The sequence below is a fragment of the Caloenas nicobarica genome, chromosome Z, assembly GCF_036013445.1.
Source record: "Caloenas nicobarica isolate bCalNic1 chromosome Z, bCalNic1.hap1, whole genome shotgun sequence".
NCBI lineage: Eukaryota > Metazoa > Chordata > Aves > Columbiformes > Columbidae > Caloenas > Caloenas nicobarica.
Window position 1 is genome coordinate 81,763,824 of NC_088284.1, and position 20,166 is coordinate 81,783,989.

Sequence of the window (20,166 nt, forward strand, 5' to 3'; positions counted from 1 at the left end):
TGGAGCATGAAGAGTAGGGTGCTGTGTGAGAGAAGAATAGCAGTAAATCCTCATATGGGTGACTTCAATTTATCTGTTTCTATTCAATTATCAAGTACTTTTACAGGCAAAAATTGACAAATTTGAACTGTTTTCATGGTGAATCTTTGTATGTCCTTTCAGCAGTGCTCTCATATATTATTTGGTTTGCAATAAGTGAATTTGCTTATCATTTCATTTTTCTTTGTTTCAGTTTTGCTGACCCTCTTGTTTTTGATTTGTATTGTTCTGAAGATGCACACTGACTGTATATATTTGCATTTTTAGCTGCTTACAGCATTGTACGGAACCAAGGGAGCTATGGCAATGTTAGCGTGTCTTGGGTTGTTGACCCAGCATGTACCAATGACATCTATCCAGAACAAGGGACTATTTTCTTTGATAATCTGGAGTTTTCAAAAAATATCACCATTTACTCACTGCCAGACGAGGTAAACATTTTTACAGTATTTTTGTGTGAGTATTTGGGACAAAGAGTAACTGCTAAAACCTTACAATTTAAGGAGAAAGAAGAAATATATCTCTTATAAGAGCCTGATGAATGTTTGTGGGAAAAATCAAAATACTTAGGTAGAACTGTGATTGCTTCAGCAAATTGTAAAAGAATTTGAGAAGCCGTGCATACCTTTAAAAAAAAAGTTACAACCTGAGTGTAGCTGAATGTGGTTAAATTAAAGAAAATTTCATTTGAATAAAACCCTTGTTTTGATAGCAGGAATCCTAATTTTTATGTTTCATGTTGATATATTAGAAGTAATATAAGAAATTATTGGAATAAATAATAATAAATAAAGTTGTAAAAATAAATTATTTGTATCAGAAGCAAGAAACTGCAAGATAACTTTTGGATCATCTGTATAACAGTAAGTGTGAGGGGACTTATTTGCGGGGATTGTAGGTTCATGATGATTTCTGTTTAACTGTATGAACTGTCATTTGTCATCCCTCTTGACACACGTGAAGATCAATAATTAAAAAAAAAAAACAAACGCCACTCAGAAATCTCTGGTTTGTCAATCCCCTCAGCTGATCATTTTAATTTCTTCATTGTTTTGTATGCAAGAAATTAATTTTGTAATACTTTCTCCTTCAGATACCTGAAGAGATGGAAGTATTTGTCGTCACCTTAGTCAATGCTACTGGTGGAGCCAGGCTGGGCAATATAACGAGTGCAATTTTACAAATTACAAGGAATGATGATCCCATTTATTTTGCAGGTTAGGTATTTTTGGTTTTAAGTGTAGATTAACTTCTTTTTGTCAGCAACACAGACAGTGGGACTGAGTGCACTCTCAGCAAGTTTGTTGGTGACACCAAGCTGTGTGGTGTGACCAACATGCTGGAGGGGTGGGATACCATGCACAGGGACCTGGACAGGCTGGAGAGGTGGGCCCATGTGAACCTCATGAAGGCCAAGTGCAAGGTCCTGCATGTGGGCCAGGGCAATTCCAAACACAAATACAGGGTGGGCAGAGAATGTATTGAAAGCAGCCTGAGTAGAAGAACTTGGGGCTGTTGGTTGATGAGAAGCTCAACAGGAGCCACGAATATGTGTTTGCAGCCCAGAAAGCCAATGGTAACCTGGGCTGCACCAAAAGGAGCGTGACCAGCAGGTCAAGGGAGGGGACTCTGCCCCTCTGCTCCGCTCTGGTGAGACCCCCCTGCAGTGCTGGTCCAGCTCTGGGGTCCTCAGCACAGGACACACATGGACCTGTTGGAGAGGGGCCAGAGGAGCCACAGAAATGATCTGAGGCTGGAACAGCTCTGCTGGCAGAACAGGCTGAGAGAGCTGGGGTGTTCAGCTGGAGAAGAGAAGCTCTGGGGAGACCTTATTGTGGCCTTCCAGTACCTAAAGGGAACCAACAAGAAAGCTGGAGAGAGACTTTTTACAAGGGTGTGTAGTGATAGGACAAGAGGTGATGGCTTTAAACTAAAGGAGGGGAGATTTAGGTTAGATATAAGGAAGAAATTCTTCCCCATGAAGGAAGAAGACCCTGTCCCAGGTTGCCCAGAGAGATGGTGGATGCCCCATCCTTGGAGACATCCCAGGCCAGGCTGGACAGGGCTCTGAGCAACCTGAGCTGGTGAAAATGTCCCTGCTCATGGCAGGGGTGGCACTGGGTGACCTGGGATGGTCCTTTCCAACCCAAACCGTTCTATGATTCTACAGTATACTATCACAAACATATTTAACTGACAAAACAGATTATTGAGAAATCCTAAATCCAATAGAGCTAGTATGAAATATTCATGTTTTTGTTGTGTTGAATTTGTTTCATTCGTAACGTTCCCTAATTATCTTTCATTATTCTCTGTGTTGATTCTGGGATTGGTTAGATGGCTAAGTACAACAATATTCTCTTGTACCTGCAAGTATTTCCATGCTTTTACCACATGTGTCTTGTCTTTCACTGGGGATGAGGATTTTCTTGGGGAGGATTAAGAAAACAGGCCACATGCAAGGAGCTCAAGCTTGAACTCATGTGGATTTGTTGCTTTTGTATTTTCAGAGCCTCTGACAGTGAGCGTTAAAGAAGGAAGTGTTGCAAACTTCACAGTCATAAGGAATGGATCTGCTGATGTTGCTGTTGCTGTCCAGTATATTACTGTTAATGGAGACGCAACAGCTGAAGAGGGAGACTTTGTTCCTAGTGGAAAGAGCAGTGTTATTTTGTTTGATGTTGGAGAAAGAGAGCAGAACTTATCTGTGTATATTAATGATGATGACACCCCTGAAACTGATGAAACATTTTATATCTTCCTTATGAATTCCACAGGTAAAAGTAATGATTCGATGCATGTTTAGTAACTCTTCTTTTTTCTTGCTGCTATTTTCTACCAGCTTGGTATTATCGTAAGTCAATATATAAATGCAAATGTTATATGAATAAGGTCTGCTTCGACATTTCTATACGATTACTGTACACAATGTGTTTGGATTTTCATCTTGAATTGTGTAATTGGAAACAAACATCAAGTGATACAGCTAAAACCTTTCCAGCAAAAACAACTGGAGTGAAAGACTCTTTTCAAATGTAAATGCTCCAAATTAGATGAGGTTTTGACTTGACTACAGAAACAGGAGACCAAAGAATGTTAGTACTGCAACAGTATTAAGGAAAAAGGGATTCTTTTAGACTTTTTGTCATGCTCCAGTGTATACTACACAACTGACTGTTTTTTCTAAAAACAAACAGAACTGCCTTATTTTAGAGAAAAACATGTAAATTGGTCTCTGTTTTATTTTTGTAGTAGGGCAATGTATGCATACTTTTTTTTCAGACTGACATTATAGTTATACAAGGCTTAATCTGCAGAAAAACGCGTGTTAGAAGTTACCCAGTGTACCACTAGTAGACAACAGCTTTACTATCTTAGAAATAACACTGTGAATATACATACATATATATATGTGTATATATATATATATATATATATATATATATAAAAAGAGAAGTTTCCTCTTAGCAGGAAATGATACAAAATTATTCAGCATATTTCTATTTTTGAAATAGATGTCTTCTGGAATAAGTCATCGGTGCATTGTAATGTTGATGAGAAAATTTAAATGAAATATAAGAAACAGGTAAATTTGCCTGGGTTCTACCTGCTTAATAAAGACCCTCCCCACGCCTAGCCCTGCCAAAACTCAAAAGGGTAGTGAGAAAGTAATTTATAACTGTGTTAGCAAATTGTAATGATTTACTGTCCTTCAGACGTTATTATTCTTTAGATGAGAGGTCATAACAGGCTGTGAACAGGCTGCATATCTTTACAATGCAAACCAAAACTGAATTGAATAATCCATCAAAACAAGGACTAAGACTTAGGGCTGTAATTTAATAAAGCAGAGGAAAACTATCACAATTAACCATCAGACTGTGCCTTCACATTAGATTGTGTTGTAGGTTCACAAAATAAAATACCTACCAGGGATTCCATTGAAGATAAGGAAATATAGAACTGGACTTCTTCATTTAGACGTGCATACTAAGTGTCTTAGCCCTCATTACAGTCTTTGATTATCTGATTCGCCATCAATGAGACCAAGAAAGTGCGTCAGGTTACGCAAAAGTGAACATCCTGTGGCTCGCCAATGAATTGCTCACAAGGCTTTATTAATCTCAAACTGAATCCTGACCTCGACATTGGTAGCAGGCAGCCAGAGAATTATAGGGGAAATTTTAGCAATTATTTGAGCATAAGGTAGTTTATGTGTTTCTTGAGGTCAGCTGGCATTCACTCTGATACTCGGGTCTCCTACAGAACATCACCTTCATGGCAAGGATCGAAGAAAGCCATTCATCTCTCTTCTTGAATTTTCTCTTCAGTGACTTCTTTCTACTTGACTAATGTTCTTCAATATCTACTGTTATTTTCTCTTACCACTCTGTTGGGAACATATAATGGCTTTCCTTCTGGCACACTGGTCCTACAAGCATGGGTAGCTTCAGGCTCCCTTTGCTTCTCAAAGAAGGATCATAGCATCACGCAGCCTCTCTAGAATCACTGAGAATACATAATATTTCTATACATATTCCTGAAAGAAAAAGAAATTATTATATGTTGCATATATTGGTTTTGATTATTACATCTCTCTTGAAAATTATGTTGGACTGTTGCACCTCAGAGAACATGCAAGTAGAAGTATATGAACTTAAAGCAGTGAACACATTTTTTAGTTTGGAACAAAAGCTTGTCTAATGCTCTTAAATAGGGTGAAAAACAGGATGGGGGTGGAAACATAATGTACGTCTATGGACATAGGAAGAGTGTTGGAATATCCCTGTAGTGCTAAAATACGCACAGAAATCCTACTGTCTTCCCCTCTACTTCACAGGTATCTTTTTTCCTTCCAGATAGGCTGTGATATGGGTATGAATAAACTCTTAGGCTGTTCTTGTATTCCGTTTAAGTGCAATATTTCGATTCTAGGCCTAAAGGAGAGCTGGAGTCCCTGAATACTTTTTTTTTTCTTTTGACAACCAATTGATCAGACATGAAGTAGTACCTCTCACACAGTCCTTTCTGCTCAAAATGATGTCTTCTCAGGTCATATGTATTTTTTCCTGCAGACCTTCTGGTTTGCTCTCTGCATGAAATGCTACTTAAGTATTTTTACTCTGATTTGCCCCTTAGTGAATATATCAAATATTGGTTTTCACTGATTGTTTTATTGTTGTTCATTTCTTTGTGTGCATAAAAGCCATTGGTGTGAGAAGGAACCACCTTCGGTTTTAGAGTTACATCAATTTCTGAATTTAGATTAAATTCATCACCCTCTTTTTAGGGGATACTGTCATCTTTAAGGCTGGTGTGGCTACAGTTATTATTGAAGCAAATGATGATCCTAATGGAATTTTCTCCCTGGAGACTTTAGAGAAGCAAATAGAAGAAGGCAAAAGTAACAATTTTTTGTAAGTAACTTTAAAACGATACTTTACACTTTTTTTGAATGGATGTAAGTGGTACTTTATGAATAGAACTTTCTTCTAATCCCATATAAATTTGCATTGATAAAAATGTATTAAAGGAAAATAGCTTTACTAAAATTTGGACTAAATGATTTGTGAATATATTGAAGACATCAACTGTTTTATTGTCAAGTAGACTGTGCATATTAAAATGTATACATAAATGAATGTGAAAATGTAAATAAATAAGACTACAGCATTGCTGTTTTCTTATATTCTCAGTAGACTTTAGATATAGAAGAATCTTGATGATTGAGCAGAATATGACCTGGACAAACTGAGAAGAAAAAGTCTTCTAAAAATACAGCTAAAAATGGCTATGTGGTTGTTCTTTTTACACCCTGCGTTGAAGCCTTCCTCTACAAACAACTTATATTACTGTATTTTTTTGATAGTTTGTTTTTCTCCTATCTGTTAATAGCGGATCGAAGGCTATACTCAAAGTATTCTAGAGTGAAAATATTCTTGCTTAGCCTGATCTCTAAAAGTATTTTCCTTCCAGCCACTGGGAGGTATTAAAAAATAGGAAGAGTTAATAAATGAATTTGCCTGGCATCTTTACTTGTTGTGTTCCATAAAGCCAGGATAGGATTATAACTTGACAAAGATACTGATTGTTTATTAAGAAACCTCTAGACAGGATATAAAGAGAAGTTAGATCACAATAAAGACGATAGTGTGAATAGTTAGGGAAGAGGCCCTTTTCGTATTTGTTTAATTATTTTTTATATTTTTGTTTGTTGAAGTACTTGAAGCAGATGCTTATGACTGTGAATTAGGCCTTTATGCTTGTGTTAAACATCTGAAGAATGAAAAACCTGGAGAAAAGAGGATGTTAAATATATTGTGTCTTTGGTTTTGTTATGCTGCTCTTTTTTTTTTTTTCCTTGTCCTTTGTAATCTTCTTTGCAGGATAAATCTTTTTGATTTGATGTTGTGAAGAACGATGATTTGAACTAAACATGTTTATATACAGATTCTTTATGGAAGCACATGATACCAAGATCACCAACATCTGACAACCTTGCTCAGTCCTCACTGATGAAATAGATTTACTAGGGAGCTGTTACCAGTTAGCGATACAAAAAATAAAATCTTGTTTTCATTTACTACATCCTTAATCTGGAATACCCACAAATTTCTGAAGGACTTAGACCATAACACAAATCTAATACCAATATAGGAAAGACTTTAAGGAGGCTTGATGGCTAAAGGGAAAAATGTTTGTGGTTAAATGTAGATAATTCTGTTTCCTGTCAAAGGTGGCCAGGTATATAAATTTTTAATGTTACATTGCAGAACTATTATACATTAACATTTATTATTTACATAATAGAAGTGGAAGACAAACTAATGTTTAGCATAATGGTGCTACTTTGCATGGACCTGCATTGGTTACGTTTTTTCTAAACTGCCTGTAATATACACAAGAGTAGAATTATATTGTGAAATTGTGGGCCTTCAAAGAGGATTGTATTATTCTTCGTGGTTGTATTTATTGATAGTGGTTATATAGAACATCATATGTTATTTTTCACAGTAAGGAAGATTAGTGTAACCGTGTTTTGCCTTGCTAATGAATGCTGATGTATACCAGCCAGGACATTCACTCTTTCTGTATCACCGAATAGGGTTTTGAGACACAGAGGACACTTTGGCAATGTCTCTTTGACCTGGCAGCTGTTTGACAATGACTCTGCACTGAGGCCAGGAGAAGAGTTCTATGAAACTTACGGGACTGTGTGCTTCATGGATGGTGAAGGATCAAAGCCAATCACACTCCGTGCTATTTCAGATAGAATTCCTGAATTCAATGAATTTTATGTTCTAAAGTTGGTGAACACTTCAGGTATTGTCTTCCATATCACCATTCCCTTCTTATCTGCTTGAAAAGAATTATGTTTAATGAATCAAAAAGAGACCAGCTTTGGAAAGATCTTTGCCTTGGATCATGTCTTGATATCCTATAATTTTCTGGTAAGCTTTTAGGTTTTGTTTTTCACTTAATTCAGGTATATGAATGCAGTTATTCAGTTCCTGAATTACTGTTACACACATTTTGGTGATCTGACCTTTAAAAAGGATGTCTCTTCATGTAGTTGAAGAAAAAATAAAGGTATTAAAGGCTATGCATGTCTACTGTAATGGAGGTTGGCTGGTTTGCTTGCTTTTTTCTAGAGTAGGTAAAATACTTATAGTTACTGCTTCATATGACTTAAATTACAACTACTACAGGTCTCATACTGAGCAGAGTTCCAAATCTCCCAGACTCCTTCCACCTCAGTATTATTTATGGTCTTCCGTGCCCAGATACAACTGAAAATATGTGTTGACCTTTCCTGTAAGTGTAATCTATATGTGTGTATGGAAGTTTTTCTACTTATAATAGGTAGATCACTGCACGTTTTGAACGTAGAGGTTCTACATTCACAATTCTAATGGCAGTATCTGACAGCAGTTTTAATACATGACTGGTTACTGATTTTGCAAGGTATCTCTGCTTCTGTTTCAAAGGCAATGGGCCAAATTTTGCCGTTCCATATTGTGCAAATCTTGGGGTGATATAAGAACTGAATTTGGCCCCATGTTTGTCAAATGAATCAAAGGTAACCTGTCTCACTGACTGATTCAGAAAAACTTGAGATAACCTTGTTTTAGCTGAAAAACAAATATGTGTTTTGCAGTTGAAAAATAACATGCTGCTTTTTTTTCTGTGAAAATTATCACTATAGTGTTTTGAAAACATTACAGTTAAATTATGTTATTATTAAATCGAAACATTTTCTAAGAGTTCAGAGGCCCTTAAAGAAGGTTTAAGCCTTTTTAGAAACATATTTAATTAAGAAAACTTTAAGTACTTAGTAACTTATTTCAAACTGTTTTGTTGGAAACCGACCATTAATGTTTCCTCTAATTTCCGTTGTATAGGTGGTTCTCCTGGTCCTGGTGGTCAGTTATCTGGAATAAACCTTGCTGTGACCGTGATGATCCCATTCAATGATGACCCTTTTGGAGTCTTTGTTATTGATCCAGAGAGCCAGGACAGAGAGATAGTGGAAGACGTTCTTTCTGAAGATGATCTTTCCTATATTACAGACTTCACCATCTGGAGACAACAAGGCACTTTCGGTGTTGTCCGATTAGGGTGGGAAATACTGTCCAGTACATTCCAAGCTGGGCTACCATCAATGGTTGACTTCTTGTTGCTGGGATCATTTCCAAGTTCAGTACAATCCCAACCTCACATGAGGCGACATCACAGTGGAACAGATGCTTTGTATTTCAGCGGAAAAGAGAATGCATTTGGGATAATTGGTCTGGAATACCCGTACAATGGAAATACTGCAGTAACTAATTTTACATTTTCAGCATGGTTAATTCCTAGCATCAGTACTGATGGTTACATAGTTGAAAAGGATGATGATAATGGGACCTTATATTACGGTGTGAAAGTCCAAACAAATTATTCTCATGTTTCTGTAGTGCTTCATTATACAACATTGGGATCCAACACGACATATATAGCTAAAGCAACAGTACTGAAATATCTGGATGAAAATACTTGGCTTCACCTTCTGATTACTCTGGATGAAAGTATAATTGAATTTTACATGGATGGAATTCCCATTCTGGGAGGAATGAAGAGCCTTAAAGGAGAAGCAATTGCTGATGGTGAGCCAATAACCTGCATTATTTTTCTTTGTCTGTAAAGTTCTGCAATGTATAGAAGAGTCTAGCTCCTGGACAGGTGTACTCAAGATACTGAAACTATTATATCAGCTTAGTTAATTGAAAAGAATGAATAGAAAATTCTGATGTTTTTCAAAATGCATATGCAAATTAGATGTATGAAAGTTCAAAAAAATTCAGAAATGTAAGAGAACTTGGCTTGCAATAGTTTTTAAACAAATTAATAATTTATAATTATATTTATGTATGCATGAATATCATGTATACATACAGTTATATATCTTTGCAATTAATAATTTCTGTTAAGCTATACAGCACTGTAGCTGAGAAAGGACACTTTCTTCTCAGTTTCTGAAACAAAATACAGTAATGATTTTGTTTCTGGTTGTGTATTATTTTAAACTAAGCCAATACCTTGTAAGCAGTAGATTTTTTTAGGGCATAGATTTACTTAAGTATGTATTTATATGGTGTATTAAAATTATGCATATAAGTTTAATAGTGTTCCAGGGAACATTATCATGTGTTCTTCAGTTTATGGAACTGGATAGTCCCAATTGTGTTTTTTGTCATAGTTAACAATTACGGACATTCAATCTGAACTAGCATAGTAGTGACCAGAGAAGTATCAGAACAATTTCTTTATAAAGTCAGATGTTATGTGGTTGGAATACATTTATATTTATTCTTTCTTCTGTTTACCACTTTTCTGCATGCATTTTTTCAATTGCAGATCATTGCCATCCTTTTTCCTTTCTTCTCACCTTCAGTTTCGCATGCTTTCTTTGATGGGGATAGACAGTGAATGATTATTGAATTATTGAACGCAGTCTCCTGTTTATATTGAAAGAAGGAGAATTAAAGAAGATACAGTGATGTTAAACATGTATACATCTACATGCATATATGACCACAAACACAGAGTGAGACTAGAGAGGAGACTTCATTAACTGTATAGTGTAATATTTTATTTCTACCTCTAAACTTCCAGTAGTTTAATTCTGAGAAATAAATTTGCCCTCTGTAACAAGGTAGTGGCTCTGAAACTAGTAATTTCCATCAGACTTGCAGTATTGTAGCTGAGAAAGGATTTTTTTTCCCCCTCAATTTCTAAAACAAAGATGTGTGAAATGCAATAATGCTTTTGTTCCTGGAAGTATATGTCTCAGTCATTGTAAATTTTCTGTATTAGTGGAGATGGCATATGCTCTGTCTGGAGATAATACAAGTACAAGGTAAGGATTTAATCTCTCTCCATTTAATGTTGGATACTACACAGTGGTGAGCACAGTAGCAGAGTTTTTCTCGCTGTCCTCTTCCTTGTGCCTTGGGACCATTATCAGTAGCTGTTTGTCTCTAGAACTGACACTCAGTGTCATATCTATGCCAGTACATTCAAGAGCAGAGTTTCTTCCAAATCCAGAAAACAGCTGGAAAGAAGAGACATCTATGTGTTTTAGCGCAATAGGAATGAGAATGAGTATGAGCTGCCAGCTTAGAATTCTTGTGAAAAAGGCAGCTGTTATCCTATGATTTACTGAGTAGGATAATTGTTTGGAGACAGAGATCTATTAATGTTGTTTTAAAAAGCATTTGGAATTTGGTGTATATTTCTGAAGTCTATATTCCCATTGCATTAGGGGTAAAGCACGTCCAGAAGGGATAATGCAGGGATGGTGAGTATCATCAGAATGGATCAACTGTCCTAACAGAGAGAGAAAAAATTGGGGTCTGCTTAGCAAAACAAAAGCTGAGAGGGGTTGTGGTTGTGCTCTGCACAGCTCTCTCTGAAGGAAAGAGAGAGATTTCAAAGTCTCATAAAAATAAGGGATGGTGGTAATGTGCTGGTATGGTGAAAAACGTGAACAGTCTAGGATGGAACTGTTTGGCTTGTGGTGATCTGCCTTTAACGCTGAGGCTCAAGGAACCTTCTGATTTTGCATTTCAAGATCAATATGATTCCTAATCCAGGGGTAATAAACAGTTTACCATTGATTTGTAGCAAGTACAGCTATTCAGTTGCAGATTTATTACTTTGAAGAAATACAATAACTTGAAGAAAATTATAATTTCCTTCTCAGGCCCAGGAACAGTGAGAATTGGAGCAGGAATCAATGGCAGCAGTAGGTACACAGGGCTAATGCAGGATGTAAGGCTTTATGAACGTAAATTGACCCGAGCAGAGATCTATGAACTCCATGCAACTCCTGCAAAAAGTGATGTCCACCCTATCTCTGGGTATTTGGAATATCGGCAAGGAGAGACCAATAAGTCATTCATTGTGTCCGCAAAGGATGACGAAGAGGAAGAAGGAGAGGAGTTGTTCATCCTAAAGCTCGTTTCTGTGCGTGGCGGAGCTCGAATTTCACAAGAAAATACCACAGCGAGATTAAGAATACAGAAAAGTGATAATGCTAATGGTTTATTTGGCTTCACTGGAGCATGTATTCCCGAGGTAAGGTGTTCATAAGGAAAATGATAAGTGAAGTTTTGAACACAGAAAAATGAATGGCAAGACCAATTGACCTGCGCAGGGCCTTGATTTCACATTGTTAGCTTTTGTAGTTAAGCAAAGTTTTTCTAAAATTTGGAAATGTGTAAGTTGTTAAGAAAATTGATTTTAGTACATAAACTGAAGAATAAGGCTGAAATTTTTCTAGAAGAACATTTTTCTTTGTTTACTTCTGTCACATTTGAGACTGGGTTATCAATTAAAATATGAGATTTATTTTTTGTGTTTGGAGAATGGATTATTACAAAAATTTAAGTTTGTTTTTCTGTGTTTGAAATAATTTGACTAAAGTTTGTTCAATGACACAGTGTGAGGTATTTTTCCAAATCACTTGCCGTCATATTGTATGAGATATACATTGTACGTTTGGTGTGAATTCACTTGATATCGTCTGTGCGTTGTTTTTTTTAAACATTAAATTGTTCTTTGTTGGTAGCCACTATATATGCAATATATAAACTTGCTACTTGTTTGGGGGGAATCAAAATAAACATAATTCGTTTTTACTTCTTATACAATAATTAAGGACAAAGATATAATACCTCTTTGTCTTGGTGTTGGATTATTTTGGAAGACAAATTTCAGAATACTTTCCAGTTTGGGAACTCCCAGGGCCTTTTAGTTACATTCTTTCTAACCAAAGTGCTTATAATGTATTTGAAATCTTACCTGAGTGATACTGGTTTTTAATTTGGTTCAGTTTTCTTTCTATATGCCTACCATATGCTATGATAACAGATTCCTTCAGTTTCAAATGCCACTGGTAGTACTGTGATGCCACAGATCATCAGCCAACCATGAAGCAAAATTAAAAATTTATATGTCATGTTAATTGTTTTGCACTTATCTGTGTCCATTTCACCAGGGAAGCTGGAGCTTTCGGTGATGATGCAGATACACAGCATTGTTTTATCAATAGTTTAATTGCTTTGTGTGCATATCTGTCTACTAGGCAGCTGAAGGCACATGCAGGAGCTGTACTGCATTATACAGCTAAAATTTCTCTAATGCATAACATAGCATTGGCCTTTCAGGCAATTTTCAGACAAAATTATTTTCTATTTTAGTTTTATGATGATAATTTTCTAAAATATATGGTGAATATCAACACCTACTTTGTTCCAAATACGTGAAATTGTTGCTATTGAAGTTATGTTCCCTGTGAGAACAGTATTGTTAAGAGGACTGTAGCATACAAAAGTTTTTCCTTAATGAAGATAGTATAGTTTAATTTTAATTTATTTTCCCCCCATAATGTTTTTAGTTGAGTAAAGGAGAAATCCAAAGATTTTAAAAAGTTACTGCTAATTAGAATTAAAGTAATTGACATGAATGTGAAAGAGTATTCTCAGTTCTTTTTGACATGTGCATTTCAAGCATATTGATTCTGTCTTTGACATGTCATTTGGGGCAAGAGATTGTGTCCAAAACAAACAAGAGGGTGTAATTATTCTCTTACCTTTGTAGTCCTGTTGCAAATTCCACTAAGATTGTTCTGACCACCACCAAGCCAGTTTCAGCTTCCTACCTCTCCAAAATGCTGAAAGCAACATGACAGCAATGTCTTGCCTAAACTTTTGACCAGTGTTAGAGAATTCCGTGTTTTGCATTTATTACCTTGGTTTACTTTGACATCATTAGCAAACATTTCAATTTCTTGCTTTCTTCCAGACTGCTGATGAGGGTTCCACCATATCCTGTGTTGTGGAGCGTACAAGGGGAGCCCTGGACTATGTGTATATAAATTACATTATCTCACAGGTTGATTCCACTGGCATTAATTACTCTATTACCGATTTTTCTAATGGCACCGGCACTATCACATTCCTTCCCTGGCAGAGATCAGAGGTAAACCCTACCTTCCTATTAACTGTTCATACTGTCCTTTGCAAACTTGCTGGAAAATACCTTCTGAGGGTGCTTGACTGGTTTTCATACTAGAAAGTGTTTCCTTCACATGCCTTTTGTTATATTTTACAGGGTTTTTCTAACCCTGACAGGTAGCAACTGATATTGCAGATGCTTATAGATCTGTGTTCAGGGGTCACCATCTATGCGTATATGTTTGAATGCACATAATATATTAGATGTGTTTACATCCACATAAATATAGAAAATATTAACTAAATTTACATATATGTATGTGTATACTGAGAGCATAGGAAGTCCTGGACTGAAATAATGTAGCCAGCTACTTTTGAAATTGGAAAATGGTCAGGTTTTGATCTGAGGTTTGTAAATCAGATTTATTTCCACATCAATTAAATATATAGCAGTAAAGTTCACTGCTGTATTCAAGTGTCTTGCAACTGCTTTTGGCCACGCTCTGTCCCTTTTTCTTAACCTGTTTCTATGAATTCGTTCCTGATCCATAGTACAAGAATTTCACATGTATTTTAAGAAGAGGTGTGAGACCACAATACAGTAGGAAGTTCATGGTTGTTTTCTATTAGTGTTCATAAAATAGAAAGGGTGAATTGTTGGTAGAAAGTGCCACACTCGTTTTCACTTCTCTCACTCTGCTGAAGTCAGTATGGACTCACTGACACCGTTTGAAGGAACCCAGTGGCTCCACTAGAACTGTGGATCTGATCCCAGTTAAACAGTGTAAGTGGTTAGAGCTTGGCAAAGGCTTGTGATATCTGAAAATAGTTGGTTCATGTCACTGTTCATTCAGCTGTAGTTCTCCATTGAATTTTCTTCTATATGTTTGTCTAATCATATCGCAATATACAGAAAGCTGGAATTGACTGAGGTGAATATGTCAGCCTGTGCAGAGCAGGTTATAGTAATTAGTAGTATGATCTGCAATCTCAAGTATCAGATGACATAAAAAGCTTGCTTTCTTTGCTGTCTCAATTGGATTACTCACTGTAATGTCTTTTCAGAAGCGCAATTTCTTCAAGATTTTGAAATCTATCAGATATTGCACTTTCGATAAACACAGTTTATGCCTATCTTAAGATACAATAATAACGTCTTGCTTGGTGAAGCACTTAGGAAAATATTCCTTAATTTCTGGCAGTTTGGTAACGTTCTTTTTGGAATATATATTGTAAACATAAAATATTATCCTAGAAGTTAGGTAAATTCTGTGCAAAGCAAAAGTGTTGTCCGCATTACTTTGAGAACTACACAGCAGATAAAGCTGACTGACTAATCAAATAATTTGTTGAGTTAGGCAGGCTTGTGAAACTCATAAGTAATGTCTGTGCACAGTTTGATTCCTCCACGATTTGGTCCTTCTCTAGGTCTTAAATTTGCATGTTATTGATGATGACATTCCGGAGCTAAATGAATATTTCCGTGTGACATTAGTCTCTGCAGTGTCTGGAGATGGAAAACTAGGTTCAACTCCTACCAGTGGAGCGAGTATAGATCCAGAAAAGGAAACTACTGATATCAGCATCAAAGCCAGTGACCATCCATATGGTAATGATGATGGAGATGATACAGTCTTCTTGTAGAGAATTTCCAGTTCTAACTCAACAGATAAAATTTTGATTAGCCTTGCTAGTTGAGGCAGCAATGCCAAGTGTTTCACTTTATCTAACTTGAGATTAATTCATGATTTCTATAGAAGAGTGAAAGCTGAGTTGCTTATTCTTGAGAATTTAACAAAAAGGCATCAAAGCTTCCATGACCAAACAGGCAATGATTCCTTTCTGAGAGGAAATAAAGGTTGTATATATTATAGTTCATCCTGCACAAGTTTTCGTCAGGTGAGAATTCCTGACAAAGTGAGACAGTTCTGTATGCTTATTATACCAATAAGTACCAAGCACTATGATATATTGAGCCTCTTTTGGGGAGAGCTGAATTCATTATTGTGCTGTGGCTTTATCAAGACTGATATCAGTGAGAGAAGGAAAGGTACAAAACACATCCCAGGAAATAGCAAAATTGAGGCCTAGGAGCATATCAATAATCAAATTTTTAGTTAAGAAATGTCACAAAATATAAATATAATATATCATTTGGTTTCAATTTATGTTCGTTATGTAAATTTAGTGACAGAAGTCATGTAAATAGTACTTCTTGTCTGCCAGGTCTGCTACAGTTCTCTGTGGAGCCACCTCCTCTGCCAGGTGACAAAATGATTCTGCCAGCCTCTGCTGTGCCCCATGTTACAGTTAAAGAAGAAGTTGGACACATCACGTTACTGGTAGTTCGTGCACAAGGCCTTCTTGGAACAGTTCTGGTGGAATACAGAACAGTGCCGCTTACAGCCTTCAGCCCTAAAGATTATCAGGTATGGCCATTGCTAAGGTGTGAAATTATTTTAGAATTTAATCAGAGTTATTCGTCCTTTGGATAGCCTTCAATTTGACTGTTGTAGCCCAGGTATGATTCTCTTCACAGAAACACTTTGTTTTATATGGTGACGTGACAAATGAATGTGTAATACTCACCTTAAAGTGTAGATATAATTATGTGACTTTTACCTCCTTTCTGTGCAGTATGTTGTATTTCCTCTGGTTTTCATGGTTTTTTCTTAAGAAAATTGTCAATGCAGCAAGAAGGGATATTTGCTGAGTAAATCAAACTCTATATGAGCATTCACGTGCATGCGCGGGTTAAGATTATGTTTGTACGTACTAGGATTTGTCAATGTTCAACAAAATAATCTGTACGTATCTGTATTTGCTTGTCTGACAGATATTTGTGCAGAAAAATGTAGATGAATGCAGATGCTCAGAATTATGTGAATTTAGATGCCTTTTTCTCATAAGAAAGATTCAGCAGATTTTCTTTTTTTTTTAAGTGAAGAAAAGCAGATGTTTTGACAAAGACAAACAAAATCAAGGTTCTGTTTCTTTTTTCATATGGATGAAAACATTAGACTGTGAAGAGTTTTCATATTGCAGGCTGTTGTGGGCACACTGGAATTTCAACCAGGAGAAAGATACAAGTACATTACTGTTAACATCACTGATAATTCTATTCCTGAGTTAGAAAAAACTTTTAAAGTGGAGCTGTTGAACCCAGAGGGAGGAGGTAAGACCCATACATCATTCTGTTCTTGTGTTTTCATGATCTGTACTCATCCATTAAAATCTTACCTTTCTTAGGTGTACTATTTCCATGTTATTTCTAAAGACAAATGCCTCCACATCTGCCAGACAGCTGTAATTTTTCTTAGGAAAGAGATGTTCTTCAGATATTTTGTTAATCATTGCTGGAAACCTCCAGATCCAAAAGAAAGTGTATTATTAGCATGCATTAGGTCATTTAAAGGCAATTGCAGATTTTCACGTTACGTAATTTCACGGCTGGTAATGAGAATTAAAATAAAGTAAAAAATATTTTAATTTCAATTTAGAAAGAAATTTCAATATTTTAAAAATATTTAAGGCTAAACAGACAAAGTGGTTTTTTTCTCTGCCATTTGAATGAAATCAGAGGAATTGCAATACAGTGGCTCATAACATATTGAATGGGATCACAGCAGTAGGAGACTGTGGAAATTGGGGTCCGAGAGAGTTTAGCTGAGCTGGAGAGGTAGGTGGAAGGGTTGTGGAAGAGCAAGAACAATACTGAAAGGAAATCTCGCTGTAATTTTCAGCCAACAAGGGTTGGTAAGCTTCAGTTCGCCTGCCACATAAAGCCATTTACAGAATTTTGTTTTCCACTGGAAAAAAATTTAAGGGATATTGTAAAGCTGGTTGGAGGAAAAAAAGTAATTAGAAAGATTGGCAGCCATAATGTGACTTTTTAAAGCAATTTAGAAAGGCAAGTATGGTACCTTCTGGGAAGTTTTATCATTCTACCTTGAATGAATCCAGCTTTCTGCTGTGATTTTATCTGTCTATATGGTGCAGTGTGGCCTTAGTGATGCTTTTGATAAAAACTTCAGACCTTTCATGCATGTGGGCTTTTTGGTGGAATAGTTATTTTGTTAAAAAGAACCTAACTTTACGTTTTTTTTGGTCAGAAAACTTACAGCTAACTTTAGTAATTCACCAGACAGATACCCTCTTAACACAAATCCTGGTTTTGGCCTTTCCAATATGATCTCAAGCACAAAATTTAGGGTAAAGTTTCCATTAGTTAAGCTTTCTGCAGATTTTTCCAACTTTCTGACATGTTTTCACTTTGTGAGAAAACATTATAATAGGAGAGATTGGGGGGTTTAGCCCCTGTGGTTTTGTTTGTTTGTTTGTTTTAATTCATATTTCCAATTTCTCCATGATAAACCTCATTTAGGAGTGAGAAAGGGGAATTAGAAAGAAGGGACACAGAAAGAAAGAAAGAAAAGAGAAAACAGGTGTATGTGTTTTCTTTCCTTCTGACCTCCTATTGCTATTTCCAATGTCATAAATTAAATAAGAGGTGGCATATACAACACTTTTTCTGGCTTTTATCAGAAATCCTCTATACTTTCATATCCAAAATTGATGCCTTCCTAGAATACTTCCTCCTCTTTTGTGTTGTCTGGAAATGTTTAAATTACTTTCTGCTTTCTCTTTATTTATAAATATATGTATGTGTATATATCTGTATGTCTGTCATCTTAAAGTTGCTGAGCTCTTTAGAAATGATGACAGTGGTAGTGGTGATGGGAACATGGATTTCTTCCTTCCAACTGTACATCAACATGGTAAGCATTTTTGATTAATTCTATTTTTTATTACCAACCATAATGTCCCTTATAAATTACCATACTGACACAACTTGTCATGGTGTCACTTTACTTGCAGTTACACACGAGTAATTTAGATTTATCGTAAAGTTCTGTCAAACCATTCTTTTTCATTTCAATTTAGGCATAATTTCAATAGCAGCCAGTGTTTAGTGTGACACAGAAAATAATAGCTCCTATACCATCAAAACTATATCGTTGTGAAACACAATATAATAATTGTAGGAGTACAGTTTGCAAAATTATTTTTGTTTAAAAATTGACAGAATTTCTGGAAAGCGAAAAGCGAAGATACTTTTTAAATACAAGATAATTTTAAAATTACCTAATTGTTTGCTTTAATGGGTGCTTTATGTTACCTCGATTCTCTGCATGTCAAAAACACTCTTAAAGAAAATCAACTATGTTAGATTTTTTAAGGGAATATTTTGATTGTTTTTCATTTCTTCTCTTTAAGTTTGTATTTATGCCATGACATACAGAAAGTAAAGATAATTTAATACTGAGAAAAGTTTAAAAATACTGGATAGAGAAATAACATAAAATCTAAGGGAAAACCCTAATCATTTAGGACTTCAAATTAAACCCTACAGACCTGAAAATATTATATGAGCATCCAAATTGAGTATTTTTTTCCCTATGACTACTTGATTTTCAATTTTATTTGTAAATGCACAGGATTTCAGTTTGAATCTGAGAGTAATTCTGTGGTTTAACCACATTTTTGAGTGTCATGTTTGTTTTGGTTTGGTTTTTTTTTAAGTGCTGGTTTCCAGAAATGGTTTTCTTAAGTGCCAGGCTCTTTCTCTGTCTGAGCAGCAAGTTATCTTACCCAAGACAATCTTTTTAGTAGTGGGATTTACTAGACTAATTTTTTCCTTTGTTTTTCATACCAGCTTATGTTAGAATGAGACCTGCATTCATCTAGTCTGTCTGCTTCCTTACACTGTGGTTTACTGTATAACTCCCCATCATCCTAAATTCCACTCCATTTTTGTTTGTTAAACCTGTAATTTTATTTCTGTTCCTCCCTTAAATATTCATATATTCAGTATATTTCTTTGTTGCATAGTTCCACAGAAGGGCTGACAGGACTGCAGTATTGAAAGTCAGTTCCTTATCCATGTGGATAGTTACCATGCATTTTAAAAAAACAGAGACAGAACAGCATCTATAGTCTGGTCATGCTCTCCTGCATCTTTTTTGTAACATATTTCTTTAGCTGTTTTCTTTCAAAACATACTAGAAAAAATAACCTTTTTTTGGAACTTGCACTTAACAGCCAGCTTGGGAATCGCATCTCACATCCTTGTGACTATTGAGGTTTCTGATGATGCTCACGGTGTGTTTGAGTTCAGCACTGAGTCACTCTTGGTAAATGGAACTGAGCCCGAAGATGGAGACAGCGAGATTGTGCTGCAGGTTAGAAAGCTCTGAGTCTCTTATTGCTGTCCAGTCCTCTTCTGTCTCTGCTTTGACTGGGCTTCTGCTGATGTTTTTGCCTTAAGTCTATAGTGTTTATAACTCATTTTGCCATTTTATACTGAGATAGTTCAGCTTGAAGCTAAAATGATGTAATAATATTATCCATTGATTATGATTAAAATTAATTCTACTTATTTGCCTGTGAGGTACTACTATTTTAAAACAACAGTGTTGATGATACAACAGATGCAGCAAAGTTGACATGATAAAGATTACAATTTTTTTTAAAAAACACGAATTTATTTTTAACCCGTCATGTCAATGTCTTCACTTTATTCCATCTCATACTTTTATGCTTTTCTTTCTCATAAAAGAAAAATAAG

General features: G+C 35.8%; 1 protein-coding gene across 1 annotated transcript in view; it reads left to right on the plus strand.

Annotated features, from left to right (window-relative positions):
- Positions 1-20,166, plus strand: part of ADGRV1 (adhesion G protein-coupled receptor V1) — a 288,101-nt gene that overhangs the window by 54,813 nt on the left and 213,122 nt on the right. The window contains exons 16-28 of the mRNA XM_065656969.1: positions 307-470; positions 1,133-1,256; positions 2,550-2,816; positions 5,330-5,456; positions 7,145-7,362; positions 8,442-9,185; positions 11,285-11,658; positions 13,387-13,563; positions 14,967-15,147; positions 15,765-15,967; positions 16,584-16,713; positions 18,236-18,316; positions 19,641-19,780. Coding sequence (XP_065513041.1) covers positions 307-470; positions 1,133-1,256; positions 2,550-2,816; positions 5,330-5,456; positions 7,145-7,362; positions 8,442-9,185; positions 11,285-11,658; positions 13,387-13,563; positions 14,967-15,147; positions 15,765-15,967; positions 16,584-16,713; positions 18,236-18,316; positions 19,641-19,780 — 2,930 coding nt within the window. The remainder of the gene's footprint in view (positions 1-306; positions 471-1,132; positions 1,257-2,549; positions 2,817-5,329; positions 5,457-7,144; positions 7,363-8,441; positions 9,186-11,284; positions 11,659-13,386; positions 13,564-14,966; positions 15,148-15,764; positions 15,968-16,583; positions 16,714-18,235; positions 18,317-19,640; positions 19,781-20,166) is intronic.